The 23,358-nt window shown below is 42.0% G+C and overlaps 1 protein-coding gene across 3 annotated transcripts; it reads right to left on the bottom strand.

Moving 5' to 3' along the window:
- Positions 1–49: 49 nt before the first annotated feature.
- CDC42 (cell division cycle 42) lies at positions 50–22,187 on the bottom strand. Of its 3 annotated transcripts, none has more exons than XM_028740997.2 (6): positions 22,056–22,186; positions 11,969–12,110; positions 7,905–7,977; positions 6,431–6,540; positions 6,117–6,314; positions 50–1,447 (listed from the first exon to the last, which is right to left on the bottom strand). In XM_028740997.2, the coding sequence occupies exons 2-6, from the start codon at positions 12,071–12,073 to the stop codon at positions 1,358–1,360; spliced, it is 576 nt and encodes a 191-aa protein (XP_028596830.1). In that variant the 5' UTR covers positions 12,074–12,110; positions 22,056–22,186; the 3' UTR covers positions 50–1,357. The 3 variants fall into 3 exon arrangements, with proteins under 3 accessions (XP_028596830.1, XP_028596831.1, XP_028596832.1); XM_028740998.2 differs by having other exon boundaries at positions 22,014–22,106; XM_028740999.2 differs by lacking the exon at positions 50–1,447 and adding an exon at positions 2,076–2,945 and having other exon boundaries at positions 22,056–22,187.
- Positions 22,188–23,358: the final 1,171 nt, after the last annotated feature.

Below are 23,358 nucleotides of genomic sequence, written 5' to 3'. Positions count from 1 at the left end.
GTTCAACTCTTTAGACATAAATCATAAATAAAAGTATTCTCAGTCGGGCTTGTGAAGATACTTTATGTTTAATACATCTGAAAAATGCATATACAAAGAACTTAGACATGGAAAAAAGCATCAGTTCAACACTAACGAGACTATAAGAATTAGAATTTGGGAAGACTGAGAAATATTAAGCCAGAGTATAGTTCTAGTAAGATCCCTATTAACACTGGAGTCAAAGACCCTCACATGGTGTGTTATACTAAGCAACAACCTGGGGAGGCAAGAGCTGCTGACACACAATGCACTTTTAAGGTAATTCCTCTACTGGTCCCCAAGGTGCCGTATTGAACATCTTTCCCATCCATATTTTCTCCTGATGGAGGCGTGTCTCCTTCCCCCTCTTCAAAGAGAATGCTAAACCGTTTTGCGGCATAGTCAGCTGGTTAGCTTCAACCCTCCATTACAGCAGGCAAAGGCCATGTGAGTGGGTTTCAAAATCTCACTCATGTGGCTGATCAGAAGCCTCTGCTTGCCAAGAGAGAGGGCTGGTTGTTTAGCAAATCCAATGGAAATGGACTGCACTAACTTTAAAAAGATGCAGTTCTCCCCTTTCAATTAATGCCTAATAATGTCAAGTTTTGAAAACTAACTACAAAAGAATTAGCAATTGGCAAAGTTAGGTGGGGTTTGTGTAGATGTGTGTGTGCGTTACACACCCAAAAAAAAAGCTTTTGGCGTAATATATAAACAAAAGACTTGTTTACACATTTCATGTTTTAAAGGGCAAGATGGGAATTTCTGACCTGCTTGGAGAAAAGAAAGGGAAACAGATCGAAGGCAACTTCAGAGGAGGTGCAGGATGAACTACACCCCTCTTCAATGGAGCACCAGTTTTGGGACATTCTCATTTCCAGAATACGTTCCAAGGACTGAAACCTGCTCCCCCTAGACTGCAAGCTGGCCACCGAAGATCAAAGAATCCAAGCAGCGCCAGCCTGGCATGATGGGGAAAGGCTTGGAGGCCAGAGCCTAAAAGTTAGTCTGTTACAGAGAAAAATCACCACAAGCATGCCTGAATTTTAAAAACAAAGAAATTAAACAGTAAACAAACAAAAAACCCTAGTACTGATCAGTGTTTGCTGAAATACAATATTATTATTTTTTAAAAAAAAATTCAACTAACTGAAGGGCACTGGAGGAAGAGCACTAACATTTGCATCTCACACAGGGAGCGAATGGGAAGAGGGTGCACGGCATTTGTCATTATTGCAAAAACAAATGGGAAAATCTGAATCTTTAGTTTGATTTCAACATTGCTTTTAGTATGACATCAACACCAGCTTTGCAGAAGGGGGCCGTGAAGGGATGTTCATAGCAGCACACATCTGCGGCTCTTCTTCGGCTCCGGAGGCTCCAGGGCAGCCAATATCGCCTCGTCAAATACATTCTTTAGGCCTTTCTGAAAAGGGGCAAAGAGAAAGGGGCTGTCTCATTTTCTGGGTTATTAAAAGCAAACCGTGTTTTAAAAAGCCCACAAAGACAAAATTAAAGATTGAGTAGAGATGAAGATCCTGCAGTGAAGCAATATTCCTTTCCGAGTGTCTGAACCTTGTTTATCAGTTTTTTTAAATGATAATAATCGTAATAATAATACAGAGGACCCAACATTTAAGCCCATAAAACAGCCTGAGGATATTTTCAGCAAGTCTCAATATTTCAAGAAATGAAGTATATGTACTAAAGCAATTCCCATGGACTGTGTGTGTGTGTGTGTGTGTGTGTGTGTGTGTAAGTAAGTAATATTACAACTCACATGCTAATGACAATGCATTATCCCCTGTGTTGAAAAAGAAGTAATGATCCAAGGAAAGGGGGCAAGTGACACCCAGGTTAGATTAGCAAGCAAGCAAGAATGGAGAATCCTTTGGCACAAATCAGCCAAGCCGTGTGACGTACCATGTGTTACTGAAGCAGCAGAAGTAGACTTGGAAGCAAGGAATGGTAGTAGACTTCAATAATGGGAAAATGAACAGATAGGTACTATAGTGTATAAATGTTAAACTGAAGCAAATGAATGCAGACAGGAATAATGCTTCATCAGGCATTTATACAAACAACTAATTTTAATTTTGAAATGTAAAGAACTACAATTGTATGTCTTTTCCTTCCTTCAGACAACAGAAGCCAAATGGTATGACTTTGTTTTAAAGAAGCTTTACATTTTACAGTTGCAAGTTTTGAGAATGAGTAAAAATAAGTGATACTGTGTCACTGAAAACAGAAGTTAAGACGTCTGTCAAGCAGTAGCAGGTACACCAAACTTCCTTCCCCTCCCACTTAGAGGACCAACAAATACTCCACTACAGCACAAACAGCCAAAGCAACAGCAAGCCCCACTGCACAGAGGAAAACCAGAAAATCCTTCACCATTTCAGCATCACTTGCAGGTCACTATGTCAGGTACAATCATCATGCAAATACAGTTAACAGAGCCACAAGAGAGAAAATGAATTGCACATCACTTCTCATTTGGATATAAAAACTCTTAACCAGGTTTTCACTTATTCCTCTCAAGTTTAACTTTTGAAATAGACCTTCAGTCCCTTAGCAACCTAACTTATAAAGCTATTAAAGATCCAGCAACCCAAGAAGCAAAAGGTTTAAGCGAGTCCAGTTCATGTTCCATAGCCATAACGAATTGTATAAGCAGTTTCCAATCCAAAAGCTAATACAGAGTTTGCTCTAAGACGTTAAGTAAAGACACAGCTTCTTTCAATCAGGATGGTTTTATTTGTTTTTCAACCAACTTTCTACAGCAGCAGGACAGAGGAAGCAGCAACAAGAAAGGAAAAAAAGAGGAAACTGTTTTAGAATATACAGCATTTCCGTTTGGGTTGAGTTTCCGGAGGCTCGAGGGCAGCCAGGATAGCCTCATCAAACACATTCTTCAGACCTCTCTATAAGACAGAGGGAAGGAGAGAAAAATAGTAGCCAGGTTAGAGGATTAGAGAGAGACACAAACACACACACACTCACACAAGCAGATACAAAGAGCATTCAGGATAAAGGTGGTCAGCAAAGCAGATTTACTTTGTAACAAAGTAGATCTTTGAGGGAAAGAGGAAACAAGACAAGCACAGCAGGGGCTTAGCAAGAATGCTACCTAGATACTTGTAGATGTTTTCTTACCCTATGAGTGAAATATTGTAACGTATCTCTTTCCAAAAGGTGCTTTGTAAGTTAAAAGGAAGAGCTGAAAAGTAGTGGTGTTAGTGAACACCTCAAAGTTGCATGTCCCTCTCAAAATGAAACAAAATCTACTCAGGAAGGCTCATTCCTGGCACTGCCACCACCACTGCCAAGAAAATCACAAGGTAGTTGCTTATCTAAGGGTACACCCTGCTCAGCAGCAGTCCCTCCCATTTCACATCCTGATGGCACTTGCTCTGGGTGGCCATCTGCTGCTGTCAAGTTCATTTCAGCAGCAACACCTACCTACACAGAGTATTATGAAGGGAGAGCACCACAGGCAATACTTTTGGCCAAATGTAACCTCTAGTTATTTCAAAACTTACTGATATTACAGCAAACGATGGGTGAGGTTAGAACCCTCATAGGGTGGCATGTCCCAGGAATTCATTTGCTGCTCTCCAATTTCATATTGCTACTCATGAGTAGCAAAATACTCACCACCCACTTCCTTGGTTTAACAGCATGCTCTGCCAACTGTAGAAGAACCTAATGCATGTAAATGTATGCTCAAGTGATGTTCACAAGCAGTTGGGAGGACTGGCTATCAACAAATCTTTCAGCAATTCTAAATGAATGGGGAAAATCAGTACTGTCTCGACCATGTTAAGAGTTCAGACAATTCCACACCACCTCTCTGGGGTTGCCATAAAGTCCAGGGAAGCAAGGATTATTGCAGCTCACGAACACTGGTTTCAGCATGAACACACACCAGCTTATAAAATGGTATGCTCCAGTTACTGTGTCAACAACAGCAATTATGGCCCCTGAGGTCACTAAGACAGGTAAAAGAAATCAGAAATGGGAGCTCTAGACAACTGTGTGTTCTGAACACCAAGTGAACAAACGTTTCTGTCTACAACAGACACATCAATGCACAAACAAATGATCTGCAGCAAGAAGATTTCTAAGAAAAGGAACAGCAACTCTGTAACAGATTTGCCACTGTCACAAATTGACAGATAAATATTTGCAACTGAAACTGAAGACACTGGACTCGCCTAAATCTACTGCGCTATATGCAACCAATAGCCCAAAGAGTGAAAGAAATAGGACGTGCAAATATACATCTTAACAGCACAAACACCCCACCCCCAAACAGATCATTCTTCATTTATCTGTCTGCTTTAGATAAACAATCTTGCACTGAACAGAGGTTTCGTGGGGAAAAATGATGTAAGTGATTAAGTGATTTGACGTCATGGAATAGGCCGACATGATCACCCAAGCATGTAGTAAGCTCAGCTGAATATCCTCTGGAGAGCCACAGAAGGGATTTCCTGCAACCAGGGACTGCATCCCAGTGCCTGCTGTAATCATTTGCCAGCTTCATTACACAAGTATCAGAGTAATAATAATAAAGTAGTGTAATGGTATAATCTATTACACCATAAAGCAGCAGTTTCTCCCTTGCTTTGTTTTTTATACAGAAAAGCAATTTAGCTAATCCTGGATTATGAGTGTGAAAGCAACAGTTCTAAATAACAATGTCAAGCTTAACACGCTTGTTAACTTTGTTTTAGATTTGTGACAGGCTAGCCTATGAAAAGCCATTTCACAAAAACAGGTTGTTTTTTTTAATTCACTATGTTTTCTATAAATTCTTGCCTAAAATAGGTTTATGAACATTTAAAAGGCCAAAAGCGATACTATCATTTGAGACAACTACAGGCTACAGCATACAGTAATGAGATTCCCTACTTTAGCTATCACCAATATGCAGCCCTCCGGATGTCTGGACTACAACTCCCATCAACCGAATGGGAGTTGTAGTCCAAAACAACTGGTGAGTACCAGGTTTGCAAAGGTTGCCTTAACTTGGAAGAATTATGTGGAAGATTTTGGCTGGAATTTCTAGTTAGAATCCATCAAATCTCAGAAAGAAGGGCCTGCTGCACCAATGGGTGAGAGCGCCTGGTGGTCACAGCTCAAAACTACAGTGTGTTTCACCACTTGCGTATACCACCAAGTGATAATGAGAACTTAGGTAAAGCCCTAATGCTATTCACAGAATTATAAGCAGAAATATTTCCAGCCCTACGCTTGATGATATTACAGTTCCATGTCCAACTATGTGTTGGTTGGGATTTGGGAAAGGGATTTGTGGAAAGTCACAATTCCCTGAAAAAGCCTAATTTCTGAAAAGGTGTCGTAGTTTTGCTGCAGTGCCAGTAATATGCAGGAAAAAGTAACTCAAAACCTTAAGCCATTTACTATTTTGCAAGTTCATCATGATTCTCATGCATAAAATTAACTGATTAGGCTTAATTACTATTGCGGTTCCATAACACCACTAATGTTTCACCAACATACATGCATTAAATTTAGGTGTAAAGTATGCTATCTCACATATCAGTTTATTTTTATTAATAGGTGTTCCCTGTGCATCAAAGGTAGGTGAAAAACTCATTCAATTCTGTATGTGTTAGATAGGACTGGTTTTGAATTGTCAATCATACCGGTCCACTTGTTTTAATTAGTGTTCTTGCATTAGAATCACTCACACTATCACCTAGAACCCCTACAGAATATCAGAACCCACGGTGATGAGTTACACAGCTTTATTTGACTATAATTTAGCCGTTTTTCATAACAATTAACCATCCTGACAAAATTTGTGTTTGTTCTGTTATATGCTCAATGATAAACACGTGTAAGGAAAATAATTTGTTTGCAGTAAAAAATGCTCAAGAAAGTAAGTGCAAAATACTTGATAAATTTTTGAAGCTAGTTCTAGTATCTTCAGGTGAAAAACATTTAAATGCTTCTCATGCAGCTAGAATGAACCATAAAGAACTCACTTTGCCAAAGAACATGTTTAGCTATTCCACTCTACTATGAAAGAAATAGTCCAGAACACCACAAATGAGAAGCCTTACCTGTGTGAGTGCAGAGCATTCCACATATTTGACAGCCTTCAAGTCCCGTGCCAGCTTTTCAGCAGTCTCAGGAGTGATAGGCTTCTGCTTATTCTTGGCAAGTTTCTCAATTGTTGAAGGGTCATCTCTGAGATCAATTTGGGTCCCAACAAGCAAAAAGGGAGTCTTTGGACAATGGTGAGTGATTTCAGGTACCCACTGAAGAGAAGATAAAATGTGATGGTGATAATGCAAATATCAGGATATCCAACAACACAGGACACTTTTTACAAAGCCTGACAAAAACTAGTTTGGGGGGGTCAAAGCATACTCACCTTTTCTTTCACATTTTCAAATGAAGATGGCGAGACCACTGAGAAACAGACCAGAAACACATCTGTCTGTGGATAGCTGAGGGGCCGTAATCTGTCATAATCTTCCTGTCCTATTAAAATTAAAAAATGACATCAGAAGCCTATATTGAGGGGGAAGGCCTTATAAATGTGTCATTTTTTAAAGGTAACTATGCAGGCATACGGGGGGGGGGGAGAATACTACCGTAGATTAATAACTTCTTACACCCCAAACAACTTATCTTCCTTGCACCTATCTATGCTCTCAAGATTATGGGCAGACAACAGAAAACTGACAATTTTCATCTAGTATATCAATTTATCAACCAGAAACCAGATCAAGCAGCCACCTTGATTATTTTATAGAATGGTGGTATAAATACCCCGAGAAATTCAGCCTGAGATTTTCAGTTCCATGTAGGAAGAATTCTTTGATACCAATACCACAGGTGCCATGAGTCTGACTTACTCTGATGTCAGGCAGATAAGCAGCAGCAATTCTCCACTTCATCCAGAGAAAAAGCAGCCTATTACTGCCATGCACATTGCAAATTGCCAAATCACTCTGTGAGAAGTAGACACTGCTCTCCACTGACCAGAATTTGGCAAGCAACAACTCCACTGGAACCATCCTTCCTCCCTGCTGATCTGCCACAGCGCTTACTCACATGCACTACACCATCTATGCATAAGTGCCCATCCCAGCCAGGCAAGAACTGGAAGCCTTAGTCACCCTCTGTGCTTAATTTCACAACCTAGAAATACTGTGAAACATCATGACAGCTGTATGAATGGCAATGTCCACCCTGCCTAAAGGCAAGAAAGGATAGAGTGCTGCCAAAGTAGCATTCCTGGATTGGAAACAGAAGTGTGCACACACAATCCTTAAGACAACATACTGCATAACATAGCCACAAAGGGTGAACTATGCTATTTCATACACCTCAGATGAACTAATACAATGAACCTTCCCCCATTCTCACAAAGTATACTACATCCTCCCTTCTACTCTTCCTGTTACAATGGCTTCTTCCTCTTTACTTCTTTCCCTTTACTGTCCTGTTCATCTTCATTCTGTTCCTTCTCTAGTCCCCCAAGAGAAGTGCCTGCCAGATTAGTTCTCAATTCTAGCTAAAACAGCCACTTTTACAAGAAGCGCAAGAGTCTCTCCACTATATTTTAAATCCCTTTCACACCCTCACAAAACGGTCTGAGCTCAAAGGCTGCCTAAGAAGTTACAGTTGCAGGATAACAAGAGATTGAGCTTCACCACCTGGGGGCCAACTGGAAAACACTGCTTTGACCACATAATACAGTCATATCCTGCAATTCTGTGTATACTTGATGGTTGAAAGTTTTTTCAAAAATCGAAAGCCAGTCTTGAAAAGTTAGGTAAGCATCTGTGAAATCAAGTCACCTGCTTTCCTCATGGGTTTAATTTCAAAAGAGAGCTTACCTGCTGTATCAAAGAGGCCTAAGGTATATGGCTCTCCACCGATCATCACTGTTACAGCATAGTTATCAAACACCTGGGGAATAAGAGAGAAGAGGCAGAGTGAAAACATCACCTTCCAAACATGAGCCATATGCAGGCAGGTAAACCAACAGTCAAAAGAGAAGTGTGACTTTGTGTTCATGACCTATCAGATGACTGAGTTCAATTATCACCACTAGACACAACGACATTGAAGTTGGCACACCTGCCAATAAAAAGAAACTTACAAAAACCTTATTATGTTCTTCAAAATTTGCAGTTGCCACTGTTATGAAGTACAAATCATAAAGTAAGCAACACAGTAAAACTATAGCCCACTCTTGTCTACTGAAAATCAAATGAAAAAACTGATTGTAACAAGTAGTTAAAATAAATAGCACAATTGTTTCTTTTTCTCTCTCTTTTTTAAAGCTGAACAAGCAGATTTGCTAGTTTTATTAAGACTGAAATCTTTAAAAGGTTCAAGTTATAGACAACAGTTTATGTTAACATTTACATTTTAATGCAGGTAGCACATTGGTCAACTAGTGAAAAATGGGTTCAGGGCTCTGATTATGGTGTAGCAGAATACTCAAAGCTGAACATATTACCTACTACACTACATGCATGTGTGAGCAAACATCCACAGAACACAATCCTCTCCAACAGAACATCTTAACTGCAAGCTTCCCATGCTTAGCAAACCATACAATAATGCTTTGTATCATGGCCATTGTTTCTTGGTCTCACTGCTGAAGCAGTACAGCAGCAGCCTCTCTCAGATGCTAATTGAAATAAAGAATTGTAATTTCAATAATATTCGGTATGAAATAGGGTGTCTGGGCAGTCTATTCTGCAGACCCCAACTTGCAACAGAATTTCCTTTATCAAATGAGATAAGTGAGGATCTTCAGATTATGACTTTGTAGCAACTCACTTTTATGTTTTATTTAGCTATAAAGATACATGCTTGCTAAATGAAAACCAATTCAGTGGCAGAGGGGGGAATGCCCTAAAGGGATACTATATTGATCTAAAGATAAGCCTTTAGTTGGGCAGCAGTCCACAGTAACTTATAAGGGGTCTATGCTCTTATCAAAACTAGAGGAACTTGTCTTACACCAGAAAGCCCTGGTTTGCTTTATCATGCTATTATGAGGACCAAGATGTGATAGCCTGAAGGTAAGATCAAAGGAATGCCAAAAGAAGACAGCTCAAAGCATAGCTGCTCACATCCTTAAGATTTGATATGGTGAGAACAAAATAACACAATACAAGGATTTACTGTAGAGCACAGAAGATCCATTAACTGCTAAGGTGTAGGGGTTAGAGATGTGAAGGTATGGAAGACAACTGGGGAAAAAATAATCTGCCAAAGTCTTTTAAGTTTTCCAATGGAAAAATTAGAGACACAGGGGAAAACACGAGGGGGGAAAACCCTCTTCTGAACTAATGTCTTTTTCAGAATGAAGGAAATACTTTTAAGCCTTAAGATTTAAGGCAAGGTTTTAAAAGACTATTTTATCTTTACACTATCAAAATGCTTTCCAATCATCATGTAATTATTCTTTAAGGTAAGTGATAAGTAATTCCACTTTTAGCATACTGTAAACATGGAGATCTCTCAAATTCCCTGATTCTCCATCAAGTGAAAACATTGTCTATATTTACGAATACAAAGATTAAGAAAGAGTAGAAAGGCTTGTTTCAATCTGTTGAAACCTTCAGTTTCTGAAATTTATTGAAGTAAAATAAGAATTCAGAATTGAATTTCAGTGTCTTCCAGACATTGTTACTGAATAAATAAAAGCTTGTGACGCTAGTATTTATAGCAGGCATGGCCAAACTTGGCCTTCCAGATGATTTGGGACTACAACTCCCATCATCCCTAGCTAACAGGACCAGTGGTCAGGGATGATGGGAACTGTAGTCCCAAATTATCTGGAGGGCCAAGTTTGGCCTGATATATAGGTAAACATTTTTTTAAGTGGCATGTGGCTTTCATGTGATTAATTTTGACCACAATTACTACTACACTTACTTTGTGCTGTGATTAGAAATTTATAACACTGTACTACTTAGTAATTTAACTCAACATTCAAGCTGATAATTTTTTTCTGAAACTAAAAAAGCAAAACTCAACATCCATATTTAATTATGTGTGGAGGACTCCCTGGTCCTGAATGGGGTAACTGTGCCCCTGAAGGACCAGGTGTGCAGCCTGGGAGTCATTCTGGACTCACAGATGTCCATGGAGGCGCAGGTCAGTTCTGTATCCAGGGCAGCTGTCTACCTGCTCCATCTGGTACGCAGGCTGAGACCCTACCTGCCCACGGACTGTATCGCCAGAGTGGTGCATGCTCTAGTTATCTCCCGCTTAGACTACTGCAATGCGCTCTTCGTGGGGTACCTTTGAAGGTAATCCGCAAACTACAACTAATCCAGAATGCGGCAGCTAGACTGGTGACTGGGAACAGCTGCCGAGACCATATAACACCAGTCCTGAAAGACCTACATTGGCTCCCAGTATGTTTCCGAGCACAATTCAAAGTGTTGATGCTGACCTTTAAAGCCCTAAACGGCCTCGGCCCAGTATACCTGAAGAAGCGTCTCCACCCCCATCGTTCTGCCCGGACACTGAGGTCCAGCGCCGAGGGCCTTCTGGCGGTTCCCTCACTGCAATAAGCAAAGTTACAGGGAACCAGGCAGAGGGCCTTCTTGGTAGTGACGCCAGCCCTGTGGAATGCCCTCCCATCAGATGTCAAAGAGATAAACAACTACCTGACATTTAAAAGACACCTGAAGGCAGCCCTGTTTAGGAAAGCTTTTAATGTGTGACATTTTAATGTATTTTAATCTTTGTTGGAAGCCGTCCAGAGAGGCTGTGGAAACCCAGCCAGATGGGTGGGGTACAAATAATAATTTTTTATCATCATCATCATCATCATCATCAATACTATGACCTTTTAAGTTAGAGTCAGTCTCTAGTTCTGCTTTTTCTGTTGCAAATAAATTGGAATCTCTCCAAAAGAGGGATTATAGCTTATGAGTATGCTTATCCCACTGCCTCCTCTAGTGTTGCAGATTTTCTGTCCCCCCACCCCCATCAGCTTGCTAAAGGTAAAGGTAAAGGTACCCCTGCCCGTACGGGCCAGTCTTGCCAGACTCTAGGGTTGTGCGCTCATCTCACTCTATAGGCCGGGAGCCAGCGCTGTCCGCAGACACTTCCGGGTCACGTGGCTAGCGTGACAAGCTGTATCTGGCGAACCAGCGCAGCACACGGAACGCCGTTTACCTTCCCACTGGTAAGCGGTCCCTATTTATCTACTTGCACCCGGAGGTGCTTTCGAACTGCTAGGTTGGCAGGCGCTGGGACAGAAACGACGGGAGCGCACCCCGCCGCGGGGATTCGAACCACCGACCATGCGATCGGCAAGTCCTAGGCGCTGAGGTTTTACCCACAGCGCCACCCGCGTCCCTATCAGCTTGCTACTCCATCTCAAATGCTGGATACACCTGTAATTACAGTTTGAATAAAACTAAGGCTTCTGTCATTTAAAGAGTCATAAATGCACCTGTTACCAAACAGTATAACTTATGTACTATATACTTTTTATGGTCTTTAAAGTCTGATTAAGTACTACATACATTTCAAATTTTATTTTAAAAAATCCAGAAATTTTACACCTGTGTAGTGATCAAATAGATTGTTGACAGAGCAAACTAGAGACTTATATAATTACTTATATGAACTGAGAACCAATGGCCCCAACAAAAGAGGCTGCAAATTACCATATCTACACGCTAGGAGAAATACTGATCCCTCAAACAGAATATGGATTCAGAAACATGGTAAAACATACAAAAATACAATGCCACAGCCACATCATGTATACACAATATCGCTAAAAGCGAAAACACATAAAATACAGGAATCAACTAATGATATACACGTACCAGTATGTAATTTAACTGACAAGGTAAAGATTCCCTATTCCCCACGTTGCACAGAAAAGAAAAATATGGAAATGTTACTCTTTACTCACCGTTGGTACGTATTCAGAGGGGAATTTATTTGTTGTGTAAGAAATTAGAAGACATGTTTTACCAACAGCACCATCACCCACAACTACACACTTAATCGTCTGCATAGCTGAAGTCTGCTACTTTATCAGGTCCAAGATTAATCTAGAAAGAACAAAAGATAACAATTGCATATTTTTATAATTTTGTACAATGGGAAATATTTTTTCATCACTATTACAGCTTCTGTATTAGCACCCCAATAACTTTAGTCAAACAGGTCTATGACAGTTGAAGCAGCTAAAAAATTTAAACAAAAAATTCAGAGGCAAGAGACTTTCAGGAGGAATCTATTTTCCTTCTCAACATCTGATAAGAAACCACAATTGATTACAGAATAATTTCAAGTTGGGCTCTAGTTTTATTTCCTCATCACTTGGAAACCCAGTAAACCTTCATGGAAGCTCAAAGGGCCTACATGGTGGAGAAAACATTGCTAAAAAGTTTCTGGCACGTTATTTAAAAGGTATTCACACATTAATGCTCCCCTACTTTCAAATAAGGTTAAGAACAAGAAAGAAGCAAGTATTTATGTATGATTTATGTGCATTTTGTATGATTTTGTCTATGAAGAAATGATGTGATATATATATACATCTCAACACACTTCAATTTCTATCTAATCTGAATTTCAAAGTTAATAACAAGCTTTAAATGTCTTGCTCTTGCCAAGCTGGGGACCTCCAGCCTACATATCCGGTCCCACAGCTGGAATCTGCCTTCTAACCACAAGCCCTTTCCTTCCTGTTTTGCAAGTAGACACCCAGAAGTTAACAATGACATCCTAGCCAACCAAACACACACACTAAACAATCGATATTTTAATTTCAGAAACAATTTCTACTACATAGGAAAAATACTACCTTTTGCACCACACCTTTTGGCCTGTTTGAGATTAAAACGAATCCTTCAAAATATGGCTTGACATGGCATCTAATTCCACCCTTTGGTGCTCTAACTCAGTTTCCAGTTATTGAAGGAAATACAAATCAGATGTAGCTCTTTTTGCTATTACAGTGGTACCTCGGGTTAAGTACTTAATTCGTTCTGGAGGTCTGTACTTAACCTGAAACTGTTCTTAACCTGAAGCACCACTTTAGCTAATGGGGCCTCCTGCTGCCGCCGCGCCGCCAGAGCACGATTTCTGTTCTCATCCTGAAGCAAAGTTCTTAACCCGAGGTACTATTTCTGGGTTAGCGGAGTCTGTAACCTGAAGCGGATGTAACCTGAAGTGTATGTAACCCGAGGTACCACTGTACTGTGGTGAGAGGTTAATGCGCTTTTCTGAAGATGAAACATTTCAGCAAGTTACATATGCATACATATGTATGGTGCCCACTTCCTTTAAAAAGCCCCATTTAGTACAGCTACCTTAGGGTTGCCATGTGTCCAGAATTTCCCGGAATACTGCAGTCGGAAGAAGTCCGGGTAGAAATCGCAAAAAAATAAGTGTCTGGGAAAATCCAGACGTATGGCAAGCCATGTTGGCAGTGTCGTTTTTTGCAATTTTCCTTAAAAATAGCTCAAAGACTTTTCTGTCCAGATTTTCACTGTTTGAAATGCTAAGCTAGCTACAAAAGTACCTTGGTTTAAGAACAGCTTAGTTTATGAACAACTTGGGATTAAGAACGCTGCAAACCCAGAAGTAGGTGTTTTGGTTTGTGAACTTTGCCTTGGGATAAGAACATGTTTCACTTCCTGTTGAGTGTGTTCCATTTGTAAATTGAGTCCCCCGCTGCTATGGGAAAACACACCTTGGTTTAAGAACGCTTCGGTTTAAGAACAGACTTCTGGAACGGATTAAGTTCATAAACCAAGGTACCACTGTATTTCCTTCCTCTAGATACGTACATTGTTCTTACTTCTAACAGCATAGATACACACTGATCAATGAGGTCACAGCTCCCTCCTACTGTTGGGTGTGTTCTCCTTTGAGTCACTGTACTTTGCCTTCTTCCTTTCCTCTGTGTGCTTTACTATCTCTTTTGCAGAGACACACCAACACGGAAGTAGGACTGGAAAAGTACTGAGGAATACTGGATAAGGTGGGAGGGCATACATCTAGCTTGCCTTTAGCAGTTAAGAAGCATTATTTAGAAAGCTTTGCTAACACTTGTTAACACCCTCTCATCAAAGCATACCTCACTCAGTAGAGTCCTTATGCTGATGCTCAGCTATGGCAGCACAACTACTTAACAGGGCCTTCTGATGCACGCCCACCCACTTTGAACACAAGCCACACCTTACCGTGAGATGTAATTCTTGACTTTCCTTCCCTCACAAGTGTCACATTTTACCTAGTTCACAAAGTGTTCCTACAAAAGTCAACCAACAGGAATATTACCCATTCTTAGACTTCACCATACCAGCCACCAAAGGAAGATAGGTAGCTCTTCTAATCTTACATATACCAGAAGAGCAAACTAAAAGGATAATCCTGGAAGGGGTGGGGCAGGGCCACAATAATACATTTTAGCTGGCCAAATTTTGTTGACTCTGATAACAGTGTCCTATTTAGAGAGGATAACTCTGAATTAGTGAGTTTCAGTTTGCCTCTTTTCATAGAACTGTACAATTGGAAGGGACCCTAAGGATCATCTAGTCCAACCCCCTGCAATGCAGGAATATGCAGTTGTCTCATATGTGGATCGAACCCATGACCTTGGCATTATCAGCACCAAGTTTGTAATGTGACACAAGACCATTTGCTTGAAAACTACCTTTCCAGAACAAGGACTAGAACAACCAAAAACATTAACTGAAAGTGATCATACCTGCAAAATTTAGATAGTTAAAGGGCTTAAAACAAGAATATGAGCTCATATAGGTAGGCTCAGTGGATTATTTTTGTGAACCAGAGATGGAATCTGAAAACCAGTAATAAATTCTTTTCTGAGTGGGGCTAGTGTTAGATCCCAGTATCAAGCCCACAATACACAGATGACAAACACTGTGCCATACTTAGAATGCTTTGATGCCCAAAGGTAGATTTTTCTCTAATCTCATTACATGTAAAAGCATGACAAAAAAAATTTTTAGAAAGTATGGAGTGAGTTTCTAGAGATTAACACTAGGTATATATTAGTTTCAACAGTTGTTTTAAACCTGAAAGCACTGGATGATACTTTTTAAAGAAAACAAAAAATACAATCCTGACTTTTTTTTAGTATTCACCCTGGTATTTGCTTTCCTAATTTTGAGGTGAAATGAAAAACATGTTCCCACACACATCATCACCCTGTTCAGATTACATATTCCAAATAGCAGAACACACACAGTAGAAACAAGGAGATGAAGAGCACTGAGCAGGTGCTTTGCTTCACAGAAGCTCCTAGCAATAGAGTCAACAGACCACTGGATTATTGATCAAAAGAATTACTGGTGCCCTGAAATCTAAGAAGCTACCTGAATTCCACACAAATAATAACCAGCTGCACTCTTCCTAAACTCACTATGCCAATTTCTTCTGACACACACTGACAGAAAAAAGAGAGCATTGTTATAGCTTGGTTTAAAGCAGTTCTTCATGAACATTTCTAAGCTAAGACTACCTCATCAGTAGTTAACACTTAACAAATTTTACATTTTTAATTTTTCATCTTTAAATATATCTGAGTAGAATTTAAGCATGACAGAGGCAGGGGAAAGCAAGCCTATGTCCTAAAGGAACCACATAATAGCAAGAGTCAGTGTGGTGTAGTGTTTAGAGCAGGCATCCCCAACCTGCAGCCCTCCAGATGTTTTGGCCTACAACTCCCATGATCCCTAGCTACCAGGACCACTGGTCAGGGATGATGGGAACTGTAGTCCAAAACATCTGGAGGGCCGAAGGTTGGGGATGCCTGGTTTAGTGTGTCAAAACTAGAACCTGGGAGAGCAGGGTTCAAATCCCCACTCAGTTATAAAGCTCACTAGGTGACCTTGAGTCAGTCACTGCCTCTCAGGCAACCTACCTCAACAGATTTGTTGTGAAGAGGGGCAGAACAATTGACACAACCCTGAGCTCCTTCAGAGAAGGTGAGATATAAATGCAACAAATAAATAATAAACAGATAGCAATCAGTCTAGCAAAAAAAGGGGAGGGAAGCCCCCAAAATGAAAATAGCTATTCATTGTGTGGCCCACACAGGTACATGTTAGTATTCACATGGGTCATGACTCACAAGTGTGAGAAACCCTGATTTAAAATGACAAATATAAAGTATAGTCAATATCTTTAAAGTAGGCAAGTGTGATACTACCAGTCCAATATAACAGGTTAATTTAGGAATGTCTCATTGAGCCCTTGGATCCAGGTTCCATTAAAATAAAAGACCTCAACAACATGCTAAATAAAACTGAATGCATTGCTTTGATAATATATGAATTAAAAATTCACATATGCATAATGGACATGACTTTTAACCTTTCCTTAAAAAATAATTGATGAATGTAACACCCATGGGCACCACAGTGTTCTCAGACACATCACTGATGCTTGCCAAGGCCCTCTGCCTATCTCAATTTTATGGTTTTTTAAAAAATAATGAGGGTTTATTTTTAAGCTTTGGGGTTGTAATGGGGCGGGGGGTTGCCTGTCCTTCGTATGCATAGTAAGAGTCTTTTTCCTTTGTCTGTGTTTTATTGGTTTGTGGGGATGTACATGCTCTGCCTGCTGAAGGCAGAGTCTGCGCACTGCCAGTTTTCTTCTCTGAAAATTGTATCCTGTGGTGCCCACCACAGTTTCTTAGATTTCCAAAAATGCTCCCAGGACCCAGAAAGGTTGGGAAACCTGAAAACAATTGCATGGGAAAAGTAATATGAAGTAGAACTCTTTCAATCACAATTTCGAAAGATTCACGTCAATGACACACACACACACCCCATCCTCCGATAGAAACCTCAAGTTTATGCAATGGAGATAAAAAGCAATAGGAAAAGGAAACTGTTAGATTAACAAGCACTAAAAAATAAATTTAAAAAAGAACAGCTTGCTGATTGCTTTGCTAAGCAAACAAGTAAACAACGATTTTTGCAGACACAATTCAACTAGACTAAAGTGTTACAATGGTTAAAGCAGTATATAATTTGTCCCATCTTTCTAGAAACATTGTCCTCTAAAACCAATTGTATTGTAAAGAGGCGCTACTCTCTCTGTAAACTGAGATTTGCCCACATACTCCCTAGGTGGCTACTAACCCACAGTAAAGTCCTCCAAATGCCCTACAGTAATCAATGAGAATTATTCTGGGTGAACATGGCTGACATTTTTCTAACACCATCTATCATCTGTCTGCATAAATGCACAAGAAATATCTGGGTTAACTTCTCTGGACACATACATTAGGGGATTTGATTTATAGCTAACAGGCAGTACATAGCTTCAAGGTCAGATTAAGTGCATCAATTCCTAGCCAAAGACTACTACAAACAGAGAGCCACTACAGAAAGTACCATGTTACCATTTGCTTCTTTCTTATCATAAAGGAAGCTTTGTAGGGAGCTTTCTACACCAAAAAGTACTATTACATGATTCAGTCTATGCTGGATGCTAGTCAACATGTATCAATATCTAATTATTAGCACATGCACAAGCACACTATGAGAAAAGACAAGTTTGCAGCCATATGCAGAGAGTTTAATTACAAAGTAAAATGGCTTTTATGGCTGTCCTTTTAGTGTCCACGCTTGGAATAAATAACTTATCCTAGTATTGCATACATCTCATGTCACGCATACAGGCTCAAACAACCTAAGGAGTTTCCATCACAAGATTTCTGTGAACATTCTTCCATTACAATATTTGTTAACAGAAAGCATGCTTCTGGTGGTCTCAATACATGGACACCCAATAACTCACTGTACTTTAACACACAGCAGTAAGACTGATAATAAGGGCTGTAGCTCAGTGGCAGAACATCTGCCTTCCATGTAGTAGGTCCAAGGTTCAATTCCTGCCATCTCCAGGGCTGGGAAAGATCCCTGCAAGAAACCCTGGCAGACCACTCACTGCCAGTTAAGTGCTGGCAGTACAAAGCGAGCTGGACCAATGGTCTGACTCAGTATAAGGCAGGTTCTTATGTTCTTATAAGCCAATGTTCTAGCCATCAAGTATTAGCTAGTGGGAAGGAATTACCACCTCACTTTGCAATGAAACCAACAAAACAAATCTGCATTTAGAAGGCCTCAAATTAGTTGTGCAGAAGGCTCAATTATTTCTGGCAGCCACATACACAGATGTGTAGGTGACTACTAGGCAATAGTCTGAAGATCTCAAAACCTTGCTACATTTGAGTGCACTTTCTATAAACACCAACTTCATTTTGGTACCTATTGAGAAAACATGTATCAAACTGTGTGTGTAAATTAAGATGGATGTTTATTGTATTGTGAAAGTAAACTGTCTTTTTGTTTTTCCCTTAAATAAACTTGCAAGCAAAAAAAATCCCAACAAAATCTCATTCCACTTAACACCATCTTTGATCATGATGATATTAGCTTCACCCCACTGGCCAATTCCTTCTTACACTCCAGGGACCCCAATCTGGACAGATAATAATAAAATCTGAGAATTTATAGTGTCTTCAAAGTTCTTCAAATAATCCTTACAACCATTCTCTAAAGCAAGGGTGTGCAAACTGAAGCCTTCCAGAGGTTGCTGGACTACAACTCCCATCAGTCCAGCTAACATGGCACACTGTCAGGGATGAAGAGTGTTGAAGTCTAACAACATATAGGTCAGAAGTTGACCACAGCTGCACTAAAGCAGCTGTATTATCCCCATGTTGCAGATTTGGGGGCAGGCGAAAGAAGAGGACTGATGCTGGGAGAGAGTACCCTTCCTAAGGCCCACTTGTGCAGAGCTGAAATGTGAATCAGGGTTTTCTCAAATGATAGCTCTCCGCCATTCTGCAACACCAGCTGTACGTAGAACAGTGGACTGACTCAGTACAAGGCAGCTCCATATGCCAATTGTTTGCAACGTGCAATTTATTCTGTGAAAGTACTGTAATATATTCTGTTCAGTGTGGTAAATTTTAAGATTCGTTTAAAAAATGTGAACACCCAGGCACAGTGAAGTTATAGATTCAAGGGGAGCATTAAGAACCTCAATTTTGCTCTTATTATTGTCATGAAACAACAGCCTCATAAATACGTCACTGAAGTTTCTAGCCTTACTTAAACTTGCCTACTAAGTGGGCTAGTGGGCTGTGTTTCTCCTCAGCCAACATAAAAATGTAAGCTAGTGGCCCTTCTAGCAGGCTATAAAATTAAAAATGCCTGCTTAGTTTCCAGGCTTCCCACAAACAAGGAGGCTTCCCCTTCTTTGTGGCCAACATGAAAATGAAAGAGACTGGCAGGGGGAGTCCGTCCTCTCCCACTTACTCATCCAGATGCATGGGATCCCTTTCTATCTAAAGCAGTGATTCTCAACCTGTGGGTCCCCAGATGTTGTTGGACTACAACTCCCATAATCCCTGACCACTGGGCAAGCTGGCTAGGAATGATGGGAGTTGTAGTCCAATAACATATGGCAACCCACAGGTTGAGAAACACTGGTCTATAGTCAAAGGATCTTCTTAACACAAGGCAGTGATATAGCACCACTAAAGATCAGCAATCTGTCTCCTTGATCTTTCATAAACATCTATATACATGGATAGCAACGTATATCTGACTGCGAGGCTAAGACAGAAAGGGTGGCTTGTCTATGTGTAACCTAGCAAATTCCAGTCTCCTAGCCACTGAATTACTGGTATTTTAATTCACATGCTGCAGAAGGCAGGACAGAGAATACCAATAAAAATGTTCAAGGTACTCAATATACATTCACTTACATCAACCCTGACAACAGTCTTATAAAACAGGATAGAAGTATTAGCACCCTCTTCCAAATATCACAGATGGGGAAAGTCTTAGGCTGGAGCAGCTTCATCTAAGGCCCATCAACCCTGGTCATTGCCCATACTTGCTAAAGGTTCCTCCCCATGCCTTATCTAAGCCCACCTATGGAGTTTCTGGCATCAGAGGACAAGGGAGAGGAGAGAAATACTTCCTGAATAGTAGCTAAACCTCTCTACTGATTCACCAGCTTTGGAGTGGGGGTAGGGTGGGTAGGGAGTGATTATGGTTTTCATACTGCAGAGAAGGGAAATATATTACACCAGTTTTGGGTTCAGACTACATTTGCTGCATGTAGCTGACAATGAAATTGACTGGACTTGAGGCAAATCATGACTACCTTGTCCCATGGATTTCAATGCAACTACCTGTACTCAAAACTGCATGCAATCCATAGCATTTAGAACTCACAGCACTTCACACATAAACTGTCTGCAATCCTAATTAAGAGATCAGCATTATTATCATCCCCTATTTTAGCTAAACCTGAATACAAAATAACTATACAGTATGTTTTCCCTCCATCCTCCATTTTCCTCTCCCTGTTGTCTCCCTCCTTTCCGTTTCCTAGATTCTCAGTGACAACAACCTGTCTACAAAACTCCATTTCCCTCTTCAACGTATCTCCTTCTGTACTGCAATACAGGGAACTGCCCTGTCACCCTTTGCAAGCCCCTCATAAGAAGAGACCTCTTCCACAGGGACCCCCTTCACTGACATCTCTCTCTTGCCAGTGTCCTACATTACAGACCTGTCAAGAGACAGGGGCCTACCATCCTATCCTCTGTAATCCCTTCTGGGGCAGAGACCTCTTCTCTCACTCTCTGTAACCCCCCTGAGGGCAAGGGAGAGAGGCAGGGGCATGCCAACAGAGATCCCCTTTCCTCCTCCAGCCTCTCTGCTCCACTGGAAGCCCACTGGAAGAAGGGGTCTGTCCTCTCCTCCCAAGTCCCTCCCAGGGGTAAGGAACCTGTCCTCCCATCTGCTCCGCAAGCCCCTCACAAGATTGGGAGGGCAGGGCCATATTCAATGGAATCCCCCTTTTCTCTCCCTCTCCTCCTGCCTCTTTCTTGCCAGTTTCCTGCATTAAGAGGGCCTGTCATGGGGGAGGGTGCTGCTCCCAGCGGGGAGGCAAAGGGACATCCCCACCACCTCAAGAAAGATCCTCCCACCCTGCCCTGTATTCTGGTGGGCCAGAGACCAAGTCTCTTCTGCCTTTTTCAGGCCCAGGACACACTTTTCACCCAAACATGCATTTTGGGACCGATTTCTTTTCACTATACATACACACACATATATATATATTTGAGGCAGCAGGGGCTCCTGTGGCAGCCCCCCTTAGATCCGGCCACGAATGGTCTCCAGGTGCTGGGTCAGGGGCCTAATCCAACAGGAGCACCGCCCGCCACTCAAACATATATATGGCAAAATGTTTTTATATATTAGAAATGCACGTTTTAACCCAAACGTGCATTTGGGGGAGACCTTTCTTTCTGAAGCAGAAAGACTGAAAAGCCTGAAAAGCCTGCACCATATAGGCCTGGATGGGGGGGGGGGACCTGTCCCCGGGAGGCCCCCTCCCTATTCTCCCTCTTCCCCTTCCTCTGCATTGGCGAGGGCCCCGTCCACGCCCAGCTTGGGGCGGGGGGGGGGGGGAGATTGCGGCGGGGATATACACGGAGGAATGTGGGGGAGGGGGGAACCGAGACAGGAAGAAAGGGGGGGAAAGACCGAGCGGGGAGACCAGCCGGTAGATAAGGGAAGCCGGCGGAAAGGCGGCCCGGTGTCCGCCCTCAGGATGGTGCTGGTGGGGAGAAGAGGAACTGTCTCCTCATAAACGAGGCGCGCGGATAAAGAGCCTAACGGACGCCCCCCCCCATCCTCCGCCAGTAGCCCCCCTCCCCCTCTTTCTTCCTCCTCCTCCTCCTCACGGAGCTTCCGGTCGCCCCTCCCCCACCTCGCTCGGGAAACCGTTTCCCCTCCCCCCCGTCAATCAAGCGGAAAAGGATTAAAAAAAAACACCAGGGCGACAGCGGTGGCGTCTCCCCCCATCGCGCCGCCTCCGCCCCACCGCCAAGAAGAAAATGTTCCCCCCCCCCTCCACCCGCAACCCCTCTCCGTACACACCCGGGCCCGTCCGCCTTCGCCTCGGCGGCACCAGCGCCTTACCTCACGCAGGGCGCTCTCGCTCTCCTCCGCCGGGCGTTGGCAGCTCGCTGCGGGGTCTCCTCGCCTGGGCAGCAAGGGCGGGAGGGGGAGGAGGGCCGGGGCGTGCGCGCTGACGTCACCGCGCTCCGCAGGAGGCGGGGCTCCGGGAACGGAACAGTGGCTTCGTCGTTTCGGGTGGGAGGGGGAGCGGATGAGCGGAGCCTATTTCTATTTATTTATGGCGTTGATAGGGCATTCCTTTTCCACCAAGGGGGTGTACGCGGTTCTCTGCCCCACTCCTCAATTAAATACCCCCCCCACAACAACAACCCTGTGAGGTCGGCTGAGACTGACTCCAAGGTCACACCCGGTGAGAGCCTTCATGGCTGAAGGGGTGGGATTCGAACTCGGCTCTTCTCTCCCAGGTCCCAGTCCTGGGAACTGCAACCAACGAATCCATCTTTATTACCGTCAAATACCAGACTGTTCCCAGGAACTGTCGTTTAGCCTGCCTGTCTAAATCTGCAGCAAGCAGACTCCTGGCTATGATTAATTTTGGCCTTGGACATAGGAAGTAGGCAGATCTAGACAGCTTGACCATGACTCTCAGGATTTAGCCTCCTCAGCATCTCTGGCATAAGAAGTCTGAGCGAATGGCATTTATTATTACAAAATGAAATATTATTACTAGATTTATTCATACCCTGCCTTTTTCCCTGTTATGGACTAAAGGTTGTTTTGGATAAAGTTAAGAAGAGCTAGAAATATAGCAGGGGAAATCGTTAAAAATAAACATTGATAGAATTAAAGCTCTCCATATATTATCTATTAAAAACATAGAGATTATTAAAAACAGCACCAGCACGGTAAGAGTAAATTGGGCAGGTTAATTTCTGCCTGGCTTGGCAGGGGATGCTTCCCAGTAGATCAGCTTCCCCAGTCCTCCATTCTGTAGAACCAAGTACCACCAGGATCTGTCCATTTACCCACCAGGTGCCCTTCTCTTACCCCCTCCTAATCCCCATGCCAAGTGGTATTATTGCCCTATTTCACCCTATTCCTTGGGCAACACTCTTCACAGTAAGCATCTCCTCAACTGGATATAACTTTAGTGGCCACTAAACAACATTTGAGCATGTTTGCTGATATTACTACTATGTTTTATGCTTAGGCCTCCCAATACTTAAGATATGGATTGATTAAAGGGGTTTTTTAATTAAAAAAATCAATTATGGAATAAATTAAGTTACATTAATCCAGCTTTGTCTCCCAAGTACTGGAGGTTGTCATGGTCGAGGCTCTTATATCTCGTGGCGCTGTCCCC

The sequence above is a fragment of the Podarcis muralis genome, chromosome 7 (assembly GCF_964188315.1).
Source record: "Podarcis muralis chromosome 7, rPodMur119.hap1.1, whole genome shotgun sequence".
Taxonomy (NCBI): Eukaryota; Metazoa; Chordata; class Lepidosauria; order Squamata; family Lacertidae; genus Podarcis; species Podarcis muralis.
Note: the sequence above shows the minus strand (reverse complement) of the source record. Positions and strands in the feature narration are given on the sequence as shown.